Source organism: Narcine bancroftii, chromosome 2, assembly GCF_036971445.1.
Source record: "Narcine bancroftii isolate sNarBan1 chromosome 2, sNarBan1.hap1, whole genome shotgun sequence".
Lineage (NCBI taxonomy): Eukaryota > Metazoa > Chordata > Chondrichthyes > Torpediniformes > Narcinidae > Narcine > Narcine bancroftii.
The window spans coordinates 73169710-73196092 of record NC_091470.1 but is presented as its reverse complement, the minus strand read 5'-3'; the positions used below and the strand labels follow the sequence as shown (position 1 = coordinate 73196092).

General features: G+C 42.4%; 1 protein-coding gene across 3 annotated transcripts in view; it reads right to left on the bottom strand.

The window, feature by feature from the left end:
* Window positions 1-26383, bottom strand: part of LOC138753736 (galectin-related protein A) — a 55413-nt gene that overhangs the window by 8285 nt on the left and 20745 nt on the right. For 2 of the 3 annotated variants that reach the window (XM_069917087.1, XM_069917089.1), the window contains exon 2: window positions 14438-14526. In XM_069917087.1, the coding sequence (XP_069773188.1) occupies window positions 14438-14526 (89 nt within the window). Of the gene's footprint in view, window positions 1-14437; window positions 14527-15065; window positions 15238-26383 lie in introns of those variants that run through there. The other variant, XM_069917088.1, reaches the window with a different exon arrangement.

Genomic DNA, 26383 nt, shown 5'->3' with positions numbered 1-26383 from the left:
TACAAATTGGCCCCTGCTGCGATCATCATACTCAAGATTCAAACCAAAAGCGGCTTGTTTCTACATTGTAATATTTTGAGAAAATATTTGCTGCTTCACTATTATCTCTGTGATTTTAGAACTGAAAATTCCAATTGTATCCAACACACAAAGCTGTCTGATTCATATGAGCCTTTTGGACCATTGTGCTTGTGCATGCTTTTTGATCAAGTTACTCACACACCTGCATCACCCTCAATGCTGCAACAATCCCCAAGTAGACCCCATGCCCGTTAAGTGTGAGATTAGATTCAGATTTATTATCAGGGTACATACCCCTAACGTCGAGGTACTCGAGATGGCAGAGGTCGACAGCATCGAGTCCACGCTGCTGAAGATCCAGCTGCGCTGGATGGGTCACGTCTCCAGAATGGAGGACCATCGCCTTCCCAAGATCGTATTATATGGCGAGCTCTCCACTGGCCACCGTGACAGAGGTGCACCAAAGAAAAGGTACAAGGACTGCCTAAAGAAATCTCTTGGTGCCTGCCACATTGACCACCGCCAGTGGGCTGATAACGCCTCAAACCGTGCATCTTGGCGCCTCACAGTTTGGCGGGCAGCAGCCTCCTTTGAAGAAGACCGCAGAGCCCACCTCACTGACAAAAGGCAAAGGAGGAAAAACCCAACACCCAACCCCAACCAACCAATTTTCCCTTGCAACCGCTGCAATCGTGTCTGCCTGTCCCGCATCGGACTGGTCAGCCACAAACGAGCCTGCAGCTGACGTGGACTTTTTACCCCCTCCATAAATCTTCGTCCGCGAAGCCAAGCCAAAGAAAGAAGAAGACATACATGACTCCACATTCAACCCTGAGGCAGCTGTTCCTGAACCTGGTGGCGCGAGTCTTGTGGCACCTCAATCTCTTTCCTGATGGCAGCCGCGAGAACGGAGCATGTGCTGGGTGGGGTGACTCCTTGATGATTGCTGCTGCTCTCCGACAGCAGTGTTCCCTGTAGAGATTCTCGATAGTGGAGAGGGTTTTGCCTGTGATGTCCTGGGCTGTGTCCACTACCTTTTGGAGAGCTTTGCACTCAGGGTTATTGGTGTCCCCATACCAGACCATGATGCAGCACACTTTCCACCACACATCTGTAAAAATCTGCCAGAGTTTATAGTGTCATACCAAACCTCTGCAAACACCTGAGGAAGTAGAGGCACTGATGTGCTTTCTTCACAATGCCGTTAATGTGTTGAGTCCAGGAAAGATCTGAGATATTGACTCCCAACAAATAAAAGTTTCTGTAATGCGCGTAGAAAGAACCAGACTTGTTGATCCAAACCAAAGCTTTTATTAACTAAAAGACTGGAGCATATCACAAGTAGGTCGACCAGTCCAGAATGACCTGGTCTGGCTAGGAGCAATCCTTTAAGACCTGCCAGTAGGTGTGGCTACACTCTCAGCCAATCACAGTCATCCGACACTACCATCTGTACATATACACATTGGCGATAGAATCTGTACTATCACAGTTTCTTTGATTATGGTTGATCCTTCACCCAGAGTAAGCTCCATTTCAGGCAGGGGTGACTATTGACTCATAGGAAGCACAACTGACCACTGGTAGGCCGTGTTTTCAGTCATGTTGGGTATCCATAGAACAAGGCCAAGAAAAAGACAATGAAAAAAGCATAAAATTGCTGGTGCTAGAAATCTGAAATAAAAAGGGAAAATGCTGAAATGTCATCAACCTGAAATATTATTTCTGTTTCTAAAACCACAGATGCTGGCAAAGTTGCTGAGTCCTTCCATTCCAGGACATTTTCCAAAAAAAATTTCCTTCTTTAACAAACGTCACTGATAAAGTCTGGGTCCTTATCTCCTGGATTTTTCATTCTTCCGCCTTTCCATCCCACCAGTCTCTGCATCCTCCAACACTTCTGCCAATGTCAGCTCACATCCACCCATTCCTATCTGCTTTTTGCAGAGATCAGTCTCTCTGAGACTTCCTGGTCTACAATGCCTGCCCCACCCACCATTCATCCCCTTAGACATTTCTTGCTGTATCCACAGAAATGATCAAACATCCCTACATTCCCCATGAATCTCCATCCAGGGGCACAAGCAGACTTTCCAGGTGAGGCTGAGCTTTAAATGCACATCATCCAACCTAGTCTACTGCATTTGAGGTACATGGTGTGGCCTCCTCTACAGAGGCCAAACATAGATTGAGTGACACTCCATTGAACACCTACACTCTGTCTGTGCGTGTAAGCTTGAAATTCATGTGGGCTGTGACCAACCATTTCAATTCCCTTCACCATTCCTACAACTCTGTCCCAAGTCTCATCCATTTGCAGAGTGAGGCTAAAAGTAAACTTGAGGAACAATCTACTATACTCCTCTTGCATTGCCCAAAACCTAATGACATGAACATTGACTTTTCTAATTTTGAGTAATTCTCCACCTGTTTCCATTTCTCTCTAACCCCTGCACCGCCCCCCCCCCCCCCCATCTCCCATCCAAGGTTTTTTCCAGTCACTCCATCTCTCCCACCTTCAGTCCACTACCCTTTCACATCTTTGCCCTTCCCTAGCTTCATTCCCCCTTCCTTATTTTAGTCTCCATGAAGGGCCCTGACCCGAAACTTGAATGACCATTTCAACACATGGATGCTTCATGACCCACTGAGATCTTTCAGATTTTCATTGTTTTAAACTTTCACCATTTTCTGTGGTTATTTCAAGAAACAGGCTATTCGGATTTAAGAAGTGTATAGTATTAGGTCAGAGAGGCCTGGGCTGAAAAAAACTGATAAAATTATCAACTGGTAAACTCCTGCATTCTCCTGAAAGAGCTGTAATCCTTTCTCCACTCTCACTTCAAACTTGTATCCAATTTCCTTTTGAAATTTATTGAATCTCATCAATTTAAAATTTTTGAAATTTAATCAATTTTCTTTTAAAATTTTTAAATTTAGACAAACAGCACTGTAACAGGCCAATTTGGCCCGACGAGTTAATGCTGCCCAATTTACACCCCATTAACCTCATCACCTCCAGTATATTTTTGAAGGGTGGGAGGAAACCAGTGTCTCCGGAGAAAATCCACTCAGACACAGGGAGAACGTACAAACTTCTTACAGACAGCACGGGATTCGAACCCAATTGCTGGCACTGTAAAGCCATTGCGCTAATGGTTATGCCAACTGTGCTGCCCTTGACTTCTCAGGCACAAGCAGGCAACCCTGCAGGTTGAGCACAGCCCAATTGGTTGAGATCGGAAGGCTCATCCAGGTTTTGGATAGACTTCCTCTTTGTGTCGAAGGCCGCCATGGTCAGAACCACCGACCATATGTCAGTGATCTTCTTTAACCACTGCTCCTCCTTTGTGCCTCCTGTCACCTACAGGAGGACCAGAAATCGGGCAGGGGAAAGCATAAAGTAAATGTGAAATTGCTGACCCCAGAGAACAAAGAGGAACTAAAGTTAGAGAACTGTGAAACCCTTCTTTTATTCCCCAGTCAACTGGTGGGAGAATATTAAGAGGTTCTTTATCCTCAAAGGTGTTAAGAAACCAGGTCAGAGGCAGAGGGAACTAAACCAACACTAGACTGACCTGCATCAATTCCTCCTTCCGCAGTCAAGAGGAGTGGATGTGAGAAGGGAACTCCGAGAGCCAGCAAGGTGTGCTGACCACCTTGGATTCCTCCAAAATCACCTTTCAATCCAGAGTCTCCACAGTGGAGCAGGACGAGAATTGCTCACAATTCTTCTTTCAATTCTTCTGTAACTGGTCTGACAGCTCCATCATCCTCTTCAATCAGATTTGACTACCTGAAGATGTTGGAGGCCTGGTTTGGAGGGGCCACATCAATTGATCAGAGTGGATCCCAAAGGTCCATAGGGAATTTGGACTGTTGGCGCGGTGCTCCTTCTCAATAACTGGGAAGAACCTGTTCATCAGCAAGGTAGTGCTGTCGGAAAGGTCCATCCCCCGTGGCTCTGTCCTGGTGATTGCTGGAATAATCTTGTTCATATGGGGATCTAGATTGAATAGGTTCTTATGTGCAAGACACTTAACAACAGGGGTCAGAGCATACCAAAGTGGCTCTCATCCTGATGACCACCTACATGTGTGGCTGCATCAGGCTATGTATGGAACCAACATACAAGTACCGCTACCTGTCCCAGGTGTGGTGAAGGTTGGGGCTGGTCAGCTGGACTTTGCCAAAGAACGTTCTTCGGCCAAAAGTGGCAAGCAGATGACCTCTCTCAGCTTCCTCTTGAGTGATCCACCACTGCTCATGACAATCTTGGGCTGATTTGATTCGCTGCACCAGAAACCGCAGAGCATCAGGTACAATCATGTGTTTCTTCAAGATCGTTTAAACCTGATCGTGTACTATCCCACCAAGGCCACCCATAACTTGGAGACGACCTGGTGCTCTCCAGCTGGATGGTATTCACATAAACTTTTCCAGTTTCTACTAACCTGCTCTCCTTTCCCTCTCCCTTCCCTTCTCCTGTCTTTCCCTCAGCTCTCCCACCTTTCTCTATTCACCTAGCCATCCTTCTTTCATTTGCTGCTGTGTCCTCCTTCCCTTTTCTACCTATTACCTCCTACCTTTGGGACCACACCTCTGCCTTAACCTTTCATAATTTTATACATTTCTATAAGATCCTCTCTCATTCTTCTATATTCCAACAAGTCCCAGATGTCAGGGTCCCTTCTGAAATTTAAGAGAAGGTTGGATGTGTACATGAAGGTAAGGGGGTTGGAGGGTTATTGGCGGAGAGCGGGAGGTTTGAACTAGTGGAGTTGTTCTAGTGAACCAGTGCAGACTTGAAGGCCGACATGTCCTGTTTCTGCTCTGTAAATGGTTATATGTGCTCTGGGATGGGAATTTAAGTTTTCTTTACATAGAACTTCTAGAGAAATAGGACTATAAAATTCTGAAATACACGCTGGATGGTAAACTAAATATTTCACTCCATTCATAAACCATGTGATTAACCATAGCTGAGTTACTCAGGTCTATTCCAAAGGATATTTGCTTGCACTGAAAATACAGGAAATTATTAGGCGCTCTCGAAACATGCAAGAGGAGGAGATGAATGAAAAAGCTTTGCAGTGAATGCAGGAGCATTGCCATTGCAACAAAATGGCAGATTGAAGTGGAAGGACTGTCGCATGCTGGGACAGCCGGTTACATGCAGTTACATGTTGAATTATTGTTGAATTACTCAGCATATATTTTTAAACTACCCCTTTTTCCAGAAGTTGAAAAATTTTGACACTGGGTCAACACATTATTAATATCGGAGTATCTCAACTTTAAACATCACAATTCTGCCTGAGGCAGATTTCCTCTTGCACTATTAAGCTCTTCATCCTGTCCCATTTGTACATGGAATTTATGGGTGAATGACTGGCTCCTATAGCAGAACTGTAACTGGTTCAGAATGCATGGGAAAATTTTGGAGCTAACAGTACAACTGGTCTCAGCCAGCTTCTAGCAAATGCCTTCTCAGCATTTTATTTAATCTTTGAAGTATTGTACTTACAAAATTTGTTGCATTTTATACCCTTAAATCTGTAAATATGTAACTTTCTGCAGCAATAATAGGGGTTCATCATGAATTATACTGGAACTTGATTTCAATTTCTGAAATTTAAGTAACCCCCCACCCCAATCTAAATTCACAGCTTCCGCCTGTCCTTTACTTGTTCCCTTTCTCAAATCTTGCCCCCGCCCAAATTTGTGACCGCCTCTCATCCACCTTCATTTCTAATGATCTTCTAATCATCATAAATTCTGCCGAGCCTACAGGAAAAAGAATCTCAGGGTTGTATGCAATGTCATGTACACTCTTACAATAAATTTGAACTTCATTTATCCAGTATTCTATTACCTCGGTCCCTCCCCTGCACACACTGCCCCCCCCCCCACCCTTTTTAAATTTAAGTACTGCAAAATGATCTTTTGGTTTTCAGTGAATCAAATGATAAGTTAATGAAAGAATCTTAACTAAATTAATGCCCAGTCATTTGCATTAAATGTGTAGATTTTGCTTGGCTGGCAGTTCAATGTTCCTGGGTTTTGTTATTTTAAATGGGATTGAGTGGGAGATACAAGAGGTGGAATGGTTGCATTACTAATTAGGGAGGATATCACAGCTACAGAATGGACATAATGGCAAGGATAAAATAAGAAAGGTATGAGCACGCTGATAGAGTATATGATAGGCCCACTAGTCACCAAGAAATCAAGGAACATGTATGTGGATTTATTGTCAGGGTACATACATGACATCACATGCAACCCTGAGATTTTTTTTTCTGTGGGCGACGCGGAATGGCCACTTATTGGTAGTGCAATAAAAAAAACTGTGCACAGGCGTGTCCATGTAAACAAAGAACTATAAACAGATAATGAATGTAAACAAACTGTGAAATACAGAGAGTTTTTTAAAAAAATCAATAAAGTGCACGAATAAGGATCCTTAAACGAGTCCCTGATTGAGTTTGTTGTTGAGGAGTCTGATGGTGGAGGGGTCGCAGCTGTTCCTGAACCTGGTGGTGCGAGTCTTGTGGCATCTATACCTCCTTCCTGATGGCTGCAGTGAGAACAGAGTGTGTGCTGGATGGTGTGGATCCTCGATTGCTGCTGCTGCTCTCTGATGACAGCGTTCCCTGTAGATGTTCTCGACAGTGGGGAGAGTTTAAAATTGCAAAATTATTGTAATGGGTGAATCTAATTTCCCCAATAATAGCTGGGATGCCCTTAGTGTCAGAAGCTTAAATGGGGTAGAATTTGTTAAAAGCATCCAGGAGGGTTTCTTGATACAGTGTGCATATAGTCCAATCAGTGAAGGGGCCATATCAGACCTTGGTCTGGGATATGAGTCTGGCCGGGTGATCAGAGTTTCACTGAGAGCGCATTTTGGGGAAAATGGTCACTATTCCTTAAGTTGCATGATAGTTATGAATAAAGATAAGGTTGGATCTTTTGGGAAAGTAGTAAATTGGGGAGGATAAATTAAGACATTATCAGATAGAAGATAGAGAGTTAATTGGGAGCAGCTGCTGTCAGGCAAGTCCACAATCAAAATGTGGGAGTTGTTTAAGGATCAACCAATTAGAGTCCAGGACAAGCATGTTCCGGCAAAGATGAAGTACAGGGATGGAAAGATAATAGAACCTTGTATGACCAGAAAGAGTGTGAATTTAAAAATTGGATAAGGAGCCATAAGTTCAGGAAGCTAAAAACAAGCAGAGCCCTGGAGAAATATTAAGAATATTAAAAAAAAATTAAGAATGCAGGAAAGAGCTCAAGCAGGGCATTAAAAGGGTTAAACTTAACCATGAAGTGTCTTTGGTGAGCAAGATTAAAGAGAATCCCAAGGCATTTTGTACTTGCATTATGAACAAAAGGATGATTAGAGAGAGAAAAGGACCACTCAGAAACAAAAGAGGGAATTTGTGTTTGGAGTCAGAGGAAGTGGGTGAATATTAAAGAGTATTTTGCATCAGTGATTTACAAAAAGGACAAGGAGGATATTATTAGGGAGCATAATGTGGAGAATGCTAATGTGTTGGGCATTTTTAAGAAAGTAAGAGGAGCATAGTGGATAACTCTTAGGCCCGATGGAATGTATCACAGGCTATTGAAAGAAGCAAGTGAGATGGCTGGGGCCTTGACAAAAATCAATCCATCCTCCCTGGTAACAGGTTTTTTTTTCCCTTTTAAAAAATTATTTAATTGTTTGCATCATTACAGGAAAAAATGAATAAAACATTAATCAAATATCCACGGCCAATGAAACAAAAAAAAGTACTTTTATATATTTCTCCCCATTTCCCCCCTACCCAAAAGTAAGAAAAGGAAAGAAAAGAAACACCTACCATTTAATATACAATAATATTAGCATAGACAATCATTAAATTGTTATTAAAAATTACTAATTAAGAGGAGTGGATAAAAGGTAGACGGAAAATTATCCATACAATCCATATATGGTTTCCAAATACTATAAAAATATTCAACTCGGTTCCTTAAACTGTACATAATTTTTTCCAAAGGAAGACAATTTTGCATCTCACTGGACCATCTACTTAATAACACTTTTCCATCATCTTTCCATGATGTCGCTATACATTTCAGTTGCTATGCAATACTTAAAATTTTTTCTTGGTATTTGTCCAATTTCAATTTTATATCATTTTCATAAATATCTCCAAGTAAAAATATTCTTGGATCCTTTGGTATCTTTATCTTCATAATTTGCCCTAATAATAAACTCAGTTCATTCTAAAACCTTTCCATTTTTTCACAAGACCACACTGAATGCAGAAAAGTCTCTTTCTTTTGCACATCGAAAACACTTATTTCAATAACTAGGATCAATTCTATTTAATTTACGTGGAGTATAGAACAATTGAAGAAAATTATATTGAACCATTTGATATCTAACATTTACTGTATTCTTAACACTTTCAAGACATAATTTTGATCAAATCTCCTCTGGAAATTGTATTTTTAAATCTTTCTCCCATCGGATTTTTGATTTATATAAATCTTTTTTCTTTACATTCTCTTGTAATTTTATAGACATATTAGTAATAAATTTCTTAACAACAAATGTATCTGTTATTATATCTTCAAATTGACTTTGTTTAGGGAGTCTCAAATCTTCTCCTAGTCTCTTTTACAAACACATTTTGAATTGATAATATGGAAAAATTGTATTATTATGTATATTGTATTTATCTTTGAATTGATCAAAAGTTAAGAAAAAAGATCCTAAGAAACAATCTTTTATTCTCTGTATATCTTTACTATACCAATGATCAAATAAAGAATTATTCAAATTAAAAGGATGAAATTGATTTTGTTTTAACAAAATTTTTGGTCATTGATCATTTTTAATTAATTAATCTCTCAATATGAATTCTATTCCATATGTTTAAAATATGTTTCAATTCCTTAAAACGACTCACTATTCCTTTTATACAAAATTAACTCTGGAATAGTTTCACCAATTTTATTCATTTCTATTTGAATCCAAGTTGGTTTTTCATCCCGTTGATAACAGGGGGACAAAAACCTCAATTGTGCTACTTTAAAATAATTCTTACTTCCTGGTAACAGGTGAGGTGCTAGAGAAATGGAGTGTACTTTTGTTCAGGAACGGAAATAGGGATAATCCAAAAAATTATGGGTGAGTGAACCTCACATCAATGACAGGAAAACTAATGGAGAGTGTACTTGAGGAAAGGATTTACATTTGGAAAGGCAAAGTCAGATCAGGGAAAAGAAGATAGCTTTGTGAATGCCAGATCACATCTTATCAAGTTGACTGAGTTGCTTTGAGGAATTGACAAAAATACTGATGAAGGTAGGGAAATGGATGTTGTCTACATGGACTTTCATAAGATAGCTGATAATGTCTATCATGGTAGACTCATCCAGAAATGCACAGATGCATGGGATCCAAAGTGAATTCAAAACTGATTGACTCAAAGAAAACAGATGGTAGTGGTGGAAGGCTGTTTATTTGGATTGGAAGTCTGTGACCAATGATATTGTCCAGGAATCAGCTTTTAAATCTCCATTGTTTGTGATTTATCCATGGCCTGCATGAAAAAGTAGGTGGATGGGTACACTTGTGTATGACATTGATTGGTGGAGTTGTAGACAGTGTCGATGGCTATCAAAGAGTACAAAAAGGACATAGATCAGTTAAGATATAGGCAGAGAAACAGCAGATGGAATTTAAACTAGCAAGTGGGAGATGTTGAATTTTGGGAGATCAAATGAAAGGGGTACATGTACAAATAATGGCTGGACTCTTATAAACTTGACTGTTCAGGAGGAATCTGGGAGTCCTGGTCCGTAGAACCTTGAAAGTAGCCACACAAATAGACAGGGTGGTAAAGAGGACACATGGAATGCTTGACATCGTTGGGCAGGGCATTGAGAAAGGAAGTCATGCTGCAGCTATATGAAACTTTGGTTCGGCTTTACTTTTAATATTGTGTACATCCTATTCTGGTCACCCTATTGCAGACTGAAAGTGAAGGCTTTGTTAAGGGTACAGAAGGGATTTACCAAGATGCTGTCTGGATTAGTGGATACAAGATGCAAGGAGAAAATGGACAAACTTGATTGTTCTCTCTGGAGCAATGGAAGTTGAGGGGAGACAATAAAAGTTCATAAGATTATGAGAGGCAATGATAGGATAGACTGTCAGAATCTTCCCCCCCCCCCAGAGTAAAAATTACATACTAGATGACTCTGAAAATGGAGCTGCTGTAACAGTAGAGCTTCCACTGGTGCAGACCCACAGGCAGCAAGGAGCGGAGATAGAGCACTCCCACGGGGTCCAATCACACAGTCAGTGGCTGTCAGCTCTGCACAGGCTTTAAACAGCCCGTTAAAGTCGTTTAACTTTGGGTTATTAATGTGTAATAATTATTGGGGAGGGTATAGTTTATTTAGATTACTGATACTGTATTGTAATTTTATTATTTTATTCTTAATTTTTTTTTAATGTAATCCTACATGTTATAAAATCTTAAATAAAGTTTTACTTAAAAATCCCATGACCGTGGGGGATCAGCTCCAAAGATGGCAGCGCCTCTGATTGGCAGCAGCCACCGGGGGTTGCAGACTCCAGGGGAGCAGAAGACTGCACAAGGCACCAGAAAACAGAGAGACCATCCCATCTGACAAGAAGCTGAGAGACAACCCACAGCGGCAGACCAGTGAGGGGGCTCTGCAGTTGAAAGGCCAAAGCATGCAGCGGGCTGCTGAAGACTTGAGGCGAGGTACCCATGGAGACTGGGGGCTGCTGGAGAATGCTGTTGGGAGACTCATGCCGAGCTGCGGACTGCTGGAGATTGGCTTGAAACCAGCTGAAAGGGTCCCAAGTATCAGAACTGGGATGCGAGGGAGTGCAGAAGGGTTCCTGACCGGGTCAGATACGCAGATCTGGAGCTTGGATCACCAATGATTTGGACTGAACTCTGTGTGGCTGCAGAAGCTGTGGAAGCGCTGGCGATGAACCTAGGGTCACTCGGTGACTCTCTTTTGCTTCTTTTTCTCCGACTGTAAGAGGCACTTCAGGCAATTTCTACCAATGGTGAATCCGTTTGCCTTACAGCAGACAAACTTTTTTATTACAATGACAATGAATTGAATATGCACATATGTACCTAAAAGTGGGGGATGCACCACTGGGGGGGGGGGGGGAGGAATATTTAAAGGATATGCAGGACCAGACTTTTCACAGAAAGTTGAAGGTAATTAACACAGCTACTATAATGGTGGAGGCAGAAACAATTGTCATGTTTAAGAGGTTTTTAGATAGGCACATGGATGTCCAGGGAATATCATGTCCCACATCAAAGTTTGAGTTTAAATTGGGCATTATGTCTTCCACAGACATGTGGGCCAAAAAGCCTGTTCCAATGCTGTACTGTTCTATGTTCTAAAATAGTGTGCTTGATAATTGGTTGCGAGGAGGTCTGTAAGATGTATTTATTTTTGGCTAAATATGACTCACCAGGACATAAATAGTGATCAAGCCTTGGGAATGTTGAGCTTTCTTGTTGTGAACTACCCTCTTCCCCAAGGCCATGAGAAAAAAAAATTGACAATTTACTTGGTATGTTTGCAAAAGAGTAGGGAATGCTAATTCTTCCTGTGCCAAAAATGCTAAATGTTTTGCTTTTTCTCGCCCTTTGACAGTTTTCATAGTTCCAAATGGATAGCAAAATGTGTGGTGAGAAGCATTATATTTCCTAACTTGTTGTTTGTGACTAATTTTCTAATTAAATTTTAAAAGACTCATCATACACTGGTCATCATTGTTTAACTGATTAATTTGATTTGAAGTTATCTAGTTGTTTCTGAATTGTCTTCATGTCCTTTTTTTCCTCTTTCAACTTAAATTTTACTGTGGTTCTCCCAATACTATAGTTTAGAAATACATCTGGTAAATAACAGCACCACTTATTTATGCCGTGTCAATTTATGTTTGGCTAATTCATTGAAGCAAGCCAGCTTGGCTTCGGCTTCTGATTTGGAGACCTTTATAGAATATGAACATAGAACATTACAACATAGTACAGGCCCTTTGGCCCACGATGTTGTGCCAACCCTTATATACCTACCCAAAAAAAAGGAACTCCCTCCCTCATAACCCTCTATTTTTCTTTCTTCCATGTTCCTGTCTAAGAGCATCTTAAATGCCCTTTATGTTCCAGCCCCCACCACCACCCCTGGTAATGCATTCCAAGCACCCACAACTCTGGAAAAAAAAACACTTACTCCCCTGATGTCTCCTCCCTTCACTTTGTGCAGATGTCCTCTGGTGTTTTGCTACTCCTGCCATGGGGGGAGAAAAAAGATGCTGACTGCTACCTTATCCATGCCTCTCATAACCTTGAAGTCCTCTATTGAAGAGTCAAGGACTCTTCATGAGTGTTCCTTTCTCCCACTGGTGTTACAAACTGAAGTATTAAAACTGTTTGTATTTTAAAACTGGTTCTTTTGTTTTCTCCTGTGTTCTTCATTCACATACAAGTTTGCAGTATGGGCAGACTTTAACACTATTAAATCACTGTTCATCCTTCTTCACTCCAAAAGGAAAAGCCCTAGCTCTTGAGAAGATACTTGGGGAGGACTGAACACAATCTTTTATATTTGTGTATCTTTGTTTTTCTTCATTACCTTCATTAGGATGATCCAGCTTCACTTATTACTTCTATTCAACCACCACCTCCCCAATCTGTGACATGCTAAACATTCTCATCAACAGCATTCAATCTGTACTGCAACAAAATTAATTTGAAGAGTTGCAACAACTTCTGAATAATATTAACATTCGATCCTTGCTGGTGTGTTTTATTTCAGTTAATTATTTTGTGCATCAAAATGAGTATCCCTTAAAAATGAAATACATTTCTTTCTGATAAAGTTTGAATGACCTTAAAGTTTGTTGTCCTGAACAAACATTGTTCGTTTCTCTGGCACACACAGCAAACTACTGCATTCCCTTTTGCAACGCTCAATGGAAAACAATATTTACTCTTGAAACCAGTTGAGAGCAACTTAATTTGTATTTCACTAGGCAATAACCAAAGGTATATGGGTGTTGAGCTCACACCAAGGCACAAGAGCAACTTGTCCGTGAACTACTCTTTGCAGACGATGCCGCTTTAGTTGCCCATTCAGAGCCAGCTCTTTAGCGCTTGATGTCCGGTTTTGCAGAAACTGCCAAAATGTTTGGCCTGGAAGTCAGCCTGAAGAAAACTGAGGTCCTCAATCAGCCAGCTCCCCACCATGACAACCAGCCCCCCCACATCTCCATCGGGCACACAAAACTCAAAACGGTCAACCAGTTTACCTATCTCGGCTGCACCATTTCATCAGATGCAAGGATCGACAACGAGATAGACAACAGACTCGCCAAGGCAAATAGTGCCTTTGGAAGTCTACACAAAAGAGTCTGGAAAAACAACCAACTGAAAAACCTCACAAAGATTAGCGTATACAGAGCTGTTGTCATACCCACACTCCTGTTCGGCTCCGAATCATGGGTCGTCTACCGGCATCACCTACGGCTCCTAGAAAGCTTCCACCAGCGTTGTCTCCGCTCCATCCTCAACATTCATTGGTGTGACTTCATCCCTAACATCGAAGTACTCGAGATGGCAGAGGCCGACAGCATCGAATCCACGCTGCTGAAGATCCAACTGCGCTGGGTAGGTCGCGTCTCCAGAATGGAGGACCATCGCCTTCCCAAGATCGTGTTATATGACGAGCTCTCCACTGGCCATCGTGACAGAGGTGCACCAAAGAAGAGGTACAAGGACTGCCTAAAGAAATCTCTTGGTGCCTGCCACATTGACCACCGCCAGTGGGCTGACCTCGCCTCGAACCGTGCATCTTGGTGCCTCACAGTTCGGCGGGCAGCATCCTCCTTTGAAGAAGACCGCAGAGCCCAACTTACTGACAAAAGACAAAGGAGGAAAAACCCAACACCCAACCCCAACCCACCAATTTTCCCTTGCAACCGTGTCTGCCTGTCCTGCATCAGACTTGTCAGCCACAAACGAGCCTGCAGCTGACGTGGACATTACCCCTCCATTAATCTTCGTCCGCGAAGCCAAGCCAGAGAAGATAGGTGTCCATAATACGTTATTGATTTCATCCAGTTACTGTACATAAACTTGTGTGGGGAAAATGCCTTTTGTTCTATGTAACATTTCTACCTTCTTTAATGGGGGGCGGGGGGGGGGGGGGGGGGAGGGGAAACCTCTATTTGACAGGCAGAGTGAATTTTGTCGACATAGATCAACGATAAATGATCTTCAGAAGAGATTTAAGGAGACTTACTCCCGAATCCAAGGATCTGTATTAAAGAAGTAGTCACAGCTGGCTATACCTGTTCGGCTTTGAATGAACTATTCCCATGATGGTCATCCTCATCGATGGCTTCAAGCCACTTTTGATTTCGCCGACAAAGGGTTTCACCTGTAAAATAAATGCGAATTTGAAACTTCCACACTGGTTTGAAATGCTTTAGGATTCGATCTAATCTGTCCCTGAACCAGGGACTTTAGTTGAAACAAATATTGTAACCTCCACCTTTACCAAAGAACGTGTCCATCGCTCCACGGCAGCAAGAACTTCTGCCTCACCTGGACAGAAACAAATCCCCCATTATTATGGTATTTGATCTGTCATCAGAAGGAACGAACAAGCCCCATCTCACCAATGATGGACGCGAGCTCAGTTTGCACCGTGTTAAGTGGGACGTTGAATTTCGTGCGCAGGGTGTGCATCGAGTCCAATGTGCAGCGCTGATCCCCGAATCTGCCACGAAAGCTCAGCCCAAGCATTAGTTCGGAGTCGGCAGTTCGCAGAGATCATTCCCCCCACCCCAAGTCCTACCAGACTTCAGGTGAAGTGCATGCATGCTCAATGGAGGGACGCACCCCAATTAACGCATTCGAAAATAAATTTTAAAAACCCAATCATTTGCAACTTTGACCATCATTTTCCACACTTACTGGGGAAGAATTGTCAGTATCCGCCATTTCCCGCCTTCTCCTGAGTGAAGAGGTTGTCGGGGTCAGAGAAGTGAAAGCCCAAGTCAGAGTGGCAATGCGTTATCTTCCTTCGAGCCCGCGCCTGCCTGCCTCCATCCTCTTGTGACCACCAGTAATTGCAGCCGCGCCGCTTGCCATGGCAACCCCGGCAGGGTGGGGATTCCACGCATCTCCGCCCTCATTGTTTGTACTGTACTCCGGCTGCAACCTGAGTTTTGGTGCAGATAGAGTAATCTCGCAAGAACATGCACGGCGTCTACAAACTTGGGACATTCCTCGTCGCCAGTATGCCACGTTTTCCCTTGACTCAACAAGCTAGTTTCGGAAACATTGTTGTAAAAGTTTTAAAAGCAACAATGGATCTACCAGAAACACCCATATTCACATCACAAAGCAACTATTTCCCTTAAAATAGTTGAGTTAAACACGAAAAATCTGCAAATGCGATGACTGTAGTTGACACTCTCTCCTAAAATACCTGGCAGGTGGCGAGAGAAAATACTGCAGCTTCAAAAAATGGGTCATGACACCAACTCGATTTTCCCGAACCATTTTGGGCACGAACTGTAAAGCTGTAACTGTGTACTGAATTAGTTTGCAGTACTTTTTTGCTTGTTATTTCTAGACCAGGGAGTCTCAAGCTTGCGGCCCGCGGGCCGACGATAGTTCGTGGCCCCTCCTTAATATGAAAGTTTAATGTTAGTGCGGCCAGCGAGTTTGATATGATTGGCACTTTTCAGTGTTGTGTGCGGAGCTGAACGAACCTACCAATCACAGTGGGGTATATTGCTCTGGGGGGGCGGGACGTCGGCTGGGCTTATTGCGAATATAAGCATATTTGTGTGCATTTTCTATTTCTCATTATATGCCCACGGCACATGCGCAATTTCCGCGGCCGCTCGCTTCACGCGCTTCGGCGTCCATTCTGAACCCGGAAGTTATGGCTCGGCTATGCAAGAGGAAGCGCTGCCAGATCTCTAGCAGTAAGAAGTAGGCAGAAGAAGACATGTTCATAACAGTTTATGTTCAATGTTCCATTCATGTTCAGAAAGTTAAAGGTTAAAGAACTGTTAATACAGACATTTGAATCTGAATAATAATAATTACATTTCTCCAGTCAGCAACTATATGTGGTTTCTTCAGTCTTCTATATCTGCTGTATTATTATTATTTTCATTATTATTATTTTCATTTTATTTATTTATTAATGATTGATTGTATTTTTTTATGAATTGTTAATTTATTTATTTTTTTCATCTTACTTTGTGTTAAAAAATAAAAATAAAGACATTTGATAACATTGGAATGTTTTTGTAAGAGCTTTTCTTGTGGAAAATCTGATGTGGCCCAGCCTCACCCAGACTTTACCTCCAGCAGCCCCCGGGTAAATTGAGTTTGAGACCCCTGTTCTAGACTAGACAATAGACAATAGGAGCTGGAGTAGGCTCTTCGGCCCGTCGAGCCAGCACCGCCTATTTTACAGATCATGGCTGATCACTACTATCAGTACCCCTTTTCATCCTTATCCCCATAACCCTTAACTCCTTTGCCCACTAGAGTCTTATCTAACTCTCTTTTGAACATAATCAGCGAATTTGCCTCTACCACCCTCTGTGGCAGAGCATTCCACAGATTCACACTTCTCTGGGTAAAAAAATGTTTTCTCATCTCCGTCCTAAAGGGCCTACCCTGTATTCTTAAACTATGCCCTCTAGTCCTCGTCTCCCCCATCATTGGGAACAAGTAATCCGACTTCACCCTGTCTATCCCCTTGATAATTTTGTATACCTCAATCATGTCCCCCCTCATCCTTCTAAACTCCATCGGATACAAGTCCAGTTTTTCTAGCCTTTCAGCATATGTCAACCCCGCCATCCCTGGAACTAACCTTGTAAATCTGCGCTGCACACCCTCTATAGCTAGTATGTCCTTCCTCAAAACTGGAGACCAGAACTGGACGCAATACTCCAGGTGGGGTCTCACCAGGGTCCTGTACAACTACAGAAGGGCGTCTCTGTTCCTATACTCCAATCCCCTCTTTATGAAGGCCAACATGCCATTTGCCTTCTTCACAGCTTTCTGAACCTGCATGTTAGCCTTCAGTGACCGGTGAACAAGTACACCCAGATCCATTTGCACCTCCCCACTCCCTAGCTTGTCTCCATTTAAATAATACTCAGCTTTCCTATTATTGCCCCCAAAATGGATAACCTCACATTTGCTCACATTGAACGTCATCTTCCATTCAGCAGCCCACTCCCCCAACCTGTCCAAGTCCCTCTGCATTTTCCTGACATCCTCCTCACACCCCACACTGCCACCCAGTTTAGTGTCATCTGCAAATTTGCTCATGTTATTAATAATCCCCTCATCCAAATCATTTACATAAATTACAAACAACTGAGGACCCAATACCGATCCCTGCGGCACTCCACTAATCACATCTTGCCATCCTGAAAAAGACCCGCTTACTCCAACCCTTTGTTTCCTATTTCTTAACCAATTTCCTATCCATGTCAGCACCTTACCTCCAATACCATGCTCCCTGATCTTGCCCACTAGTCTCCCGTGCGGTACCTTATCAAAGGCCTTCTGGAAGTCCAAATACACCACATTACTGGCTCTCCCAAGTCCACCCTCTTTGTCACATCCTCGAAAAATTCCAGGTTAGTCAAGCATGACTTACCCTTAAGGAATCCATGCTGACTAGCCCTTATACTATTATTTCTGCCTAAGTGTTCTGCTATTACTCCTTTTATGATAGATTCCAATATCTTCCCCATCACTGACGTCAGGCTGACCGGTCTATAATTTCCCGTTTTCTCCCTCCCTCCCTTCTTAAAAATCGGCACCACATCAGCCACTCTCCAATCCTCAGGGACCTCCCCCGAATCTATGGAACTTTGGAAAATGTCGACCAGTGCCTCCACAATTTCCATAGCAACTTCTTTAAGCACCCTGGGATGCAGCCCATCAGGCCCTGGGGATTTATCAGCCCTCAGTCCCAACAATTTACTCACAACCTCCTGCTTCTGGATCCGGATATCCATTAGATCCCCTACTTCCCCAGGAAAGTTCCCCAAGTCTCTTGATACAGCATGACCACTACCCCCTAACTGACCATAACCTATATCCTCCTTGGTGAAGACAGTTGCAAAGTATTTGTTAAATTCCTCAGCCATCTCCTTGTTTGCGGTAATTATTCCACCCTTTTCCATTCTTAATGGACCAATTTTAGACCGAACCAATTTCTTCCTCTTCACATATTTAAAAAAGCTTTTGCTATCCTCCATTATATTATTTGCTAATTTCCTCTCGTACTTCATTTTCCCCTCTCTTATGACTTTCTTAGTTACCCTCTCATGCTCTTTGAAGGTTTCCCAATCCTCCAACTTCCCACTCCGCTTCGCTATCTTATACTTACTCCCTTTGGATTTGATATTGCACTTGATTTCATTAGTTAGCCACGGCTGCCATTTGCATCTCCTAGAGCCTTTCCTCCACTTTGGAATAAATTTGTCCTGAATCCTGTGAAAAATGTCCAAAAATACCTACCATTTTTCCCCAGTTGTCCTCCCAGCTAGTGTATCTTTCCATTTTATTTTGGCTAGCTCCTCCCTCATAGCTGCATAATCCCCTTTATTTAACTGCAGTACAGATGCTTCCGACTTCCTTTCTTTTTTCCTTTCTAATTGCAGCTCAAAAGTAACCATACCATGGTCACTATTCCCTAATGGCTCCCCTATATCGAGGTCACTAATTAACTCTGCGTCGCTGCACAGCACCAAGTCCAGAATCGACTTCCCCCTGGTAGGTTCCTCCACTAGCTGCTCCAAGAAAGTATCTCGTAGACATTCAATAAACTCACTCTCTTGTGTTCCTGCCCCCATCTGATTATCCCAGTCCACCTTCATGTTGAAGTCCCCCATAACTACCGTATTGCTACCACTTTGACATGCCACTCTTAATTCCTGATTTATACTTCTACCGATATCTGATCTACTTTTCGGAGGCCTGTAAATGACCCCCATTATGGTCCTCATGCCTTTACAATTTCTTAATTCTATCCAAACAGACTCTACCCCACCTGTTTCAATGTCTTTCCTTTCAAACGCCTGAATTTCATTTCTTACCAACAGAGCTACCCCACCTCCTCTTCCTAACGTTCTGTCTTTTCTATAGGACGTGTACCCAGGAACATTTATTTCCCAATCCTGCCCTTCCCGCAGCCATGTCTCCATTACTCCGACAATATCATAACCTCCCATTGCCATTTGCGCCTCAAGCTCATCCATTTTATTCCTTACACTCCATGCATTCATACACAATACCTTGATACCATATCTCCTTTCTCCCTCCACCTTTGTTCTCGATGCATTTTCCCCTACTCTCCTATCACTTTTAGTTCCCTTTTTCCTTATTGTTTCACCATCTAACGGAACCACCCCTATATTCACTCTCCTATCTGCTTCCCTATCAGTCCCGTTCCCCTCCCCCTGCCAAATTAGTTTAAATCAAATCCGACAGCATTATTAAACCTAACTGCCAGTATATTGGCCCCCGTTGCATTCAGGTGTAAACCATCCCTCCTGTAGAGGTCTTGTCTTCCCCAGAAGAGATCCCAATGGTCAATGAACCTGAATCCCTGCACTCTGCACCATTCCTCCAGCCACACATTTAACCTCCACATTTAACTAAGCAGAAATCTATGGCTTTCCTCTCCTATACGCTTAATGGGTCTTCTCTGGACTGCAGTTATGTTGCCACTTTCTCTTCAAATTAAATCAGGTTGTAACGTGACAGTGACGTGACAGCCCTGTCAGAACGATTGGGGGAAGTCGTTGGTCACTTGTCCCTCAACCCTATTCCCCCACTTAATAAGATCATGCCCTGTCTGACTGTTACCTCTACCTGGCATTCCCATCTACCTCCTCAACAAGTTTACTGCTTAAAGCTTAATCTTAACGCTTAAGAGGCAACCATGAAGAAGGCACACCAACTACGAAGTCCGAGGAGATGTGGCATGTCATTAATATTCTGTCAAACTTCTATGGGTGTACTGTGGAAATTATATCTGCTGGTTGCCTCAGAAAGTAGCAAACATCCATTGAAGACATCTAGATGAGGTATTGCCTTAAGAAGTCAGCAAACCATCAGCCTGGTCACAACCTCTTTTCGTTGCTCTTTTTGGTTAAGAAGATACAGAAGTTTGAAGACCAGCACCTCTAGATTCAAGAACAGCTTTTAACCAACAGCCATCAGGGTCTTGAACCAACCTGTACTTCCTAAAGCATAAACTACACTGGGTCCACAAAAAAGATCTGCCTACATAAGAGCATTCAAGACCATGAGACACAGGAGCAGAATTAGTCCATTCACCCCATCAAATTTAATCTGCCATTCAAATCATGGCTGATGTATTTTCCCTCTCATTTCTATTCTCTTACCTTCTTCCCATAATGTTTGATACCATTACCAATCATGAACCCATCAAGCTTTGCTTTTAAATATCCTAAATGACTTGGCCTCCACAGCAACGAATTCCACAGACTCTTCAACCTCTAGCTGAAGACATTTCTTCTCATATCTGTTCTAATCATTATTGAAATGCCACTTTTTTCTTTAACTCACCGAAACTGATTATTTATTTACACACCTGTCTTTCCTTTATATTTTCTGTACTGGGGTCATTTCATGTTTTAGCATACTGTAGATTTTTTTTGTCTGCAGAAGTATAATTTTGGCTGCAGCAAGCAAGAATATCAGTGTATATTTACACCACATTTTACATGTATGACCATAAATATGATTGAATCAATGTGATGGACAGGCAGCATCCACCACCTGGTGGTGCTGCTGCTCTCCTGTTCAGAGGACACACTACCTGCCAATCAAGGTCAAAGACTCACTGCAAGCCATCAAGGGGACCCTTGTGATTGGCCCAACTAAATCACCAGGTGTTGAGTCCAGGCCGCCTGCCCAGACTCAGCCCTGACCTTCACCCAAATGGCCCAGGTAAATCACCTCGGCTGACCTCTGCTGAGCCCCTGCACTTGGCTTCGTGCCATTGGCCACAGCAGCCAACGGGGCCCAGCCTGCCCCAAATAATTGGTCCCCAATACTGCCTGAAGAAAAATAAAGGACCATGTGCCCCTTTGTTCTGCCTCTTTGAACTCCTCATGGCACGTAAGTAGAACCTTTCACACTGGGCTGGGATGAGCCTCAAAGTAAGGTAGCAAGGTGTAGGGGCAATGTAGTAGACTGTTGAATGTGTATGTTCATGTAATTTCCCTCAATCTTCTGTTGGTTCCTACCTCATTATCCAAAGTGTATATTTACCCCTTGCATATTGTGTATGTGTGTGGAGGTTTGCCTAGCATATTGACCCTGTTGTCCTGTTTGCATCCCTGAAATAAATGTGTGCTTTGTTCTTCAACTTTGGTCTGGTTCTTAACCTGTGGGACCCACACGAACCCAAACAACAATCAATCTAACTTTGTATTAAAAATACTCAAAGTCTATGCATCCATTATCCTTGGAAAAAAAGAGTTCCAAAGATTTAATCCTCCCAAAGGTAAAAAGTGTCAACTTGTCCCTTTCTCAGAAGGGCGACCCCTTTTTAACATTGAACCCCTCGTTCCAGACTGTCCGACAAGAGGAAACTTCCACTGTTAAGATCCCTCAGGATGTTTTCATTCTTCAGTCCTCATGATTTTATAAACCTCAGTAAGGTTTCGAGACTGGGGAGAAAAGCCCCAGCCGATCCAGCCTCTCCTTCTAATTCAAGCTTTCCAGACTTGATAATATTCTTTTGAATATTCTCTGCACCCTTTCTTGCTTAATGGTATTTTTCCTAAAGCTGGGTGACCAGAACTGCACACAATACTCAGGTGTTGTAACATGAGGTCCCTGCCCCTGTACTCAATGCCTTATCCTGTGATAGCAAGTATACCAAATGCCTTTATCACCACCCTGTCTCCCTGTGTGGTCACTTTCATTACTCCAAAGTCTCTGTTCTACAATACTCTCCAGGGCCCCAAGTCCTGTCCCAGCGTAACCTGCCAAAGTACAACATCTTGCATTTTATCTGCCATTTCTGGCCCATTTTCCCAGTTTATCCAGATCCTGTTATAATCTTTGATAATGATATTCACTGACCAACAATTTTGGTGTAATCCACAAACTCACTAACCAAGTTAATTACATTGTTATCAAAATAGTTATCATATATATATATATAATTCAGTGCATGACAGACATAATATCAGGATGATTTGATTTTAGGCTGTGATCAAATATCTCAGTCCACTGCAAAACAACTTTTAAAAGATACAATGATTGTTCACTCTTTTCATTGAGCCTTGGAAAATCAGGTAACTGATCATTTAATATCAGAGAACTGTTGTTCTTTTATGTGCTTGGGCCTTATTAAGAAACTGAGAGATAGATTTGTACGAACCTAGTGGATACACTGCAAACATTACAGTGAACATTCCTTTAACTAAGATTTACATTTACCAGACATCATTCCTGAAATTGCAAAATAGCAATAAACATTTCCATCTGTAAAAATCAATGATGTTAACTGTTCCACAAACAAATGACTTTAAAGAAGTCCTTACAGAAAGCAAGAGCAATAGAGTGATTTAAGGCAGGAATTCCAACAATTGAGTGTTATGCACAACCACCAGTGGTGGAACAATTAAATATAGAAATACACAAGGGCTGGAATTTGAAGAGCACAGGTATTTGAAGAGGTTAGAACTGCTATGGAAAATGGGACATGGAAATTTTGCAACGACTATATTAATTTTTAGCCATTTTAAAATCTGGAGTCATTGTTAGTAGCACAGGAGTAATGGGTCTATGGAAACTCATCAGAAGAAGATTGGAACTGTCATTTCAACCACACTGATAATGATTAAGTGACTGTATTAGCGATCCAGATGGCAAGACTAATAATTGGGAAATTCCGTTCAAATCCCTCAATAAGAACTGGTGAGTTTTGATCACATAGTATATGGAATATTTCTTCTTCTTTGGCTTGGCTTCGCAGACGAAGATTTATGGAGGGGTAAATGTCCACGTCAGCTGCAGGCTCGTTTGTGGCTGACAAGTCCGATGCGGGACAGGCAGACATGGTTGCAGCGGTTGCAGGGGAAAATTGGTGGGTTGGGGTTGGGTTTTCCTCCTTTGTCTTTTGTCAGTGAGGTGGGCTCTGCCATCTTCTTCAAAGGAGGTTGCTGCCCGCCGAACTGTGAGGAATATAAATACAAGATAATGATACATAACCAACATTTCTGGCTTGAGCTCTTCATCAAGGGGGCTCAAGCCCAAAAATTTTGTTATGCATCTGTGGTGCACTGTTAGACAGAATCAGACACACACAAGGTAAAGACTGAACAACAGGCTTTAATCCACAAAAACCTCCACAGAGCAAGGCTGGCTGTGGCTGCAGCCTGGGAGGCTGGCGCAGGCTTATATCCCGGAGGGTGATTGACACCCGACCGGGTGGGGCTTGATCCATTTATGCCGACTGATTGGCAGCCGGCCTGGTGTTGTCCTGTCCCCTTACTCTCCTGCAGGTACAGAGGTTACCCCCTGCAGAAGGCCAGTGGTTGTACCACCACAGTATCTTTATCTGCTACATAAAGTGAGCTGTTTTACCTGCTGTTTCTCCAGCATTGTGTTTTTACTTAACCACAGTGTCTGCAGACTTTTGTGTTTTACTTCTGACTACTGCACAACTCTGTGAAAGCTCTTCAAGGGATACCTACCCTGAAGAAGTTCTCCTTTGCTCTCTGAAGGGAGTTCTGTGGGATTTTCTCTCATTTGCTCCCCATCTGTAATCCCCACTGCTCTCTACAGCCATGTACTCACCCAGGCTCGCCATACTTTGATGAAGGGCTCAAGCCCAAAACGTTGGTAATGAATTTTTATCTATGCTACATAAAGGACACTGTTTGACCTGCTGAGTTTCTCCAGCTTTGTGTTTTTGATTTTTATCAGCTCTCTGAAATAACCCAGTAATCCAATGGGTAATGCTAAAATAGAGAATAAAACATAAAACTGAATGGCCCATTAATCACTGATAAAGCACCAATTTTAGACATGACAGAAATATATCTTCCCAATTAACATGGCAAAACCCTTCTCACTAACAATTGAGTGTCTATCAAATTGAGAGACCTGTCCTAGAAAACAACTCAGCCAACAGACAACTGTCCGAGAAAACAACTCAGCCAACAGACAACTGTCCTAGAAAACAACTCAGCCAACAGACAACTGTCCTAGAAAACAACTCAGCCAACAGACAACTGTCCTAGAAAACAACTCAGCCAACAGACAACTGTCCTAGAAAACAACTCAGCCAACAGACTCAAATAGCTGAATCATATTTGACAATTTCCTGAATTCACCTTCATCAGGTAAGATGACGATATAATCTAAAATTCTGTCTAGAAATTCTCAGATAGTAATTGCAAGACCTGGATTTCAAGTGGGTTAAATGTAATTGGTACCACAAAATTGGAAGAAGCTGGTATTGTCTTTTCAGTTCCTTGGGCTTGCTCTGCCATTCATTAAATTACGAATGGCAGAGCAGGTAAATTATCATTTACCTCACCACCAAAAGTCTTGAAGATGCCATTTGCCATTCTGATTGCTTTCTGACCAAGCATGTTTTCAGAGATTCGTTTTCACTTCACTGGCGTCACTAGGGGGGTGAGGACTATACCAGGTGACACCATCAGAGGGGGTGACACCAAAATGACTGTCTGTAAAAGCCTTGTGCAGTGTTTCAGCAGAAATTTATTATTTTTTATAAAAAATATCCCTGTAGTTAGTTACAAGAAAAACATTTTTCATAAATATAATTTTTCATTATATCAATATACCTAAAAGGCTAAAACTCTATGCTAATATAAAATTTGAAACCTACTCATGACCTGTCATTATTACCCAATTACAATGATTCTTTGAGATGTGTGCCAGCTTTCAAAGGAATGGTTTTACAAGATGAAGCCAAATGGCAAGAAAAGTTTGCAGTCATGGAAGGTTTACTCACTCATCAGTGAGAATTTATACTATTTTTGCTGCTGACTGTTTGCCGTTAGTGCATTTTCTTCCATTGCTTAAGCAATGTCTATCCATTGAAGCTTCTCTGCAGCTTCCTTGCCATCCACACTGCCACTTAGTTCTATACAAGCAGCAAGTTATTTGACTGAGGAAACAGATGACATCACACATAACTGCTTTCAGATGACTGGTTCATAATCAAGGACTCAGCAACCAACTAACCGAATACACCTCCATCATTGACTTCATGAGCAAGTCAGCGTGGATGACAGCATGCCAAAGAGAGCAATCCATATGTACCCCCAACAGAATTCATGGAGAACTGTGAGATGCACTCACTACTGAAGGCCCTGTTGAACCGCATGGAAAACAGATCCATGTAGCAGAGCATGCATGCCTCCAAGGGCTATAAAGCAAAACCAGGAAGAATAGCATATCTGTCCTGCTCGCATCGAGCAGGGGCATACTCCTCTCCATACTCAGGAACATCTACACTCACAGTCACCATCACAGATGTTATGTTGGCCTTTTTGAAGAATAAACCTGCAGAAAGTGATTAGCCCAGATGGAGCCCTTAGACATGTCCTTCCAGCGAGCTTGGATCAACTGGAATGTGTATTCACATACATCTTTCCCTCACTTCTATTTTCCCTGCTGCAGGCTGAAATACCTACCTGCTTCAAGAAGGCCACAATCTTCCTAGCACCAAAGAAGAACACAGCAGATCCACAAACATTAAGAGACTAGTCATGGCTCATATTAACTTCAGCCACTCTCGACCCACTCCAATACCATTGCAAGAAGTCCACAGCAGATGATATCTCACTGGCCTTGCACTCAGCCCAAGATCATCTAGACAGCTTTAGAAAAAGGACAGCTATATCATATTACTATTCATTAACTATAGTTTTGCCTTCAACACAATATTGCCAGATAATATTGCATCCTCAAACTCTGTGATCTTGGCAGCACATCCTCCATGATCTGTCAGATCATGCTGCCCCAGGTTATTTAATAGATGGTGTTCCCTTCTGATGGAAAACAAATGACTTGGGCCCCATTATGCTGGAATAACAAGGAAGAGTTTAGGAGCTCCCTTCCCCCCCCCCCCCCCCCCCCACCCCACCATTCCACGAGTCCCAATGAGCATAGCACGACATGCAGGCATCAAGCTGGGGGATAAGTAGTTCAATGCTTGCTGC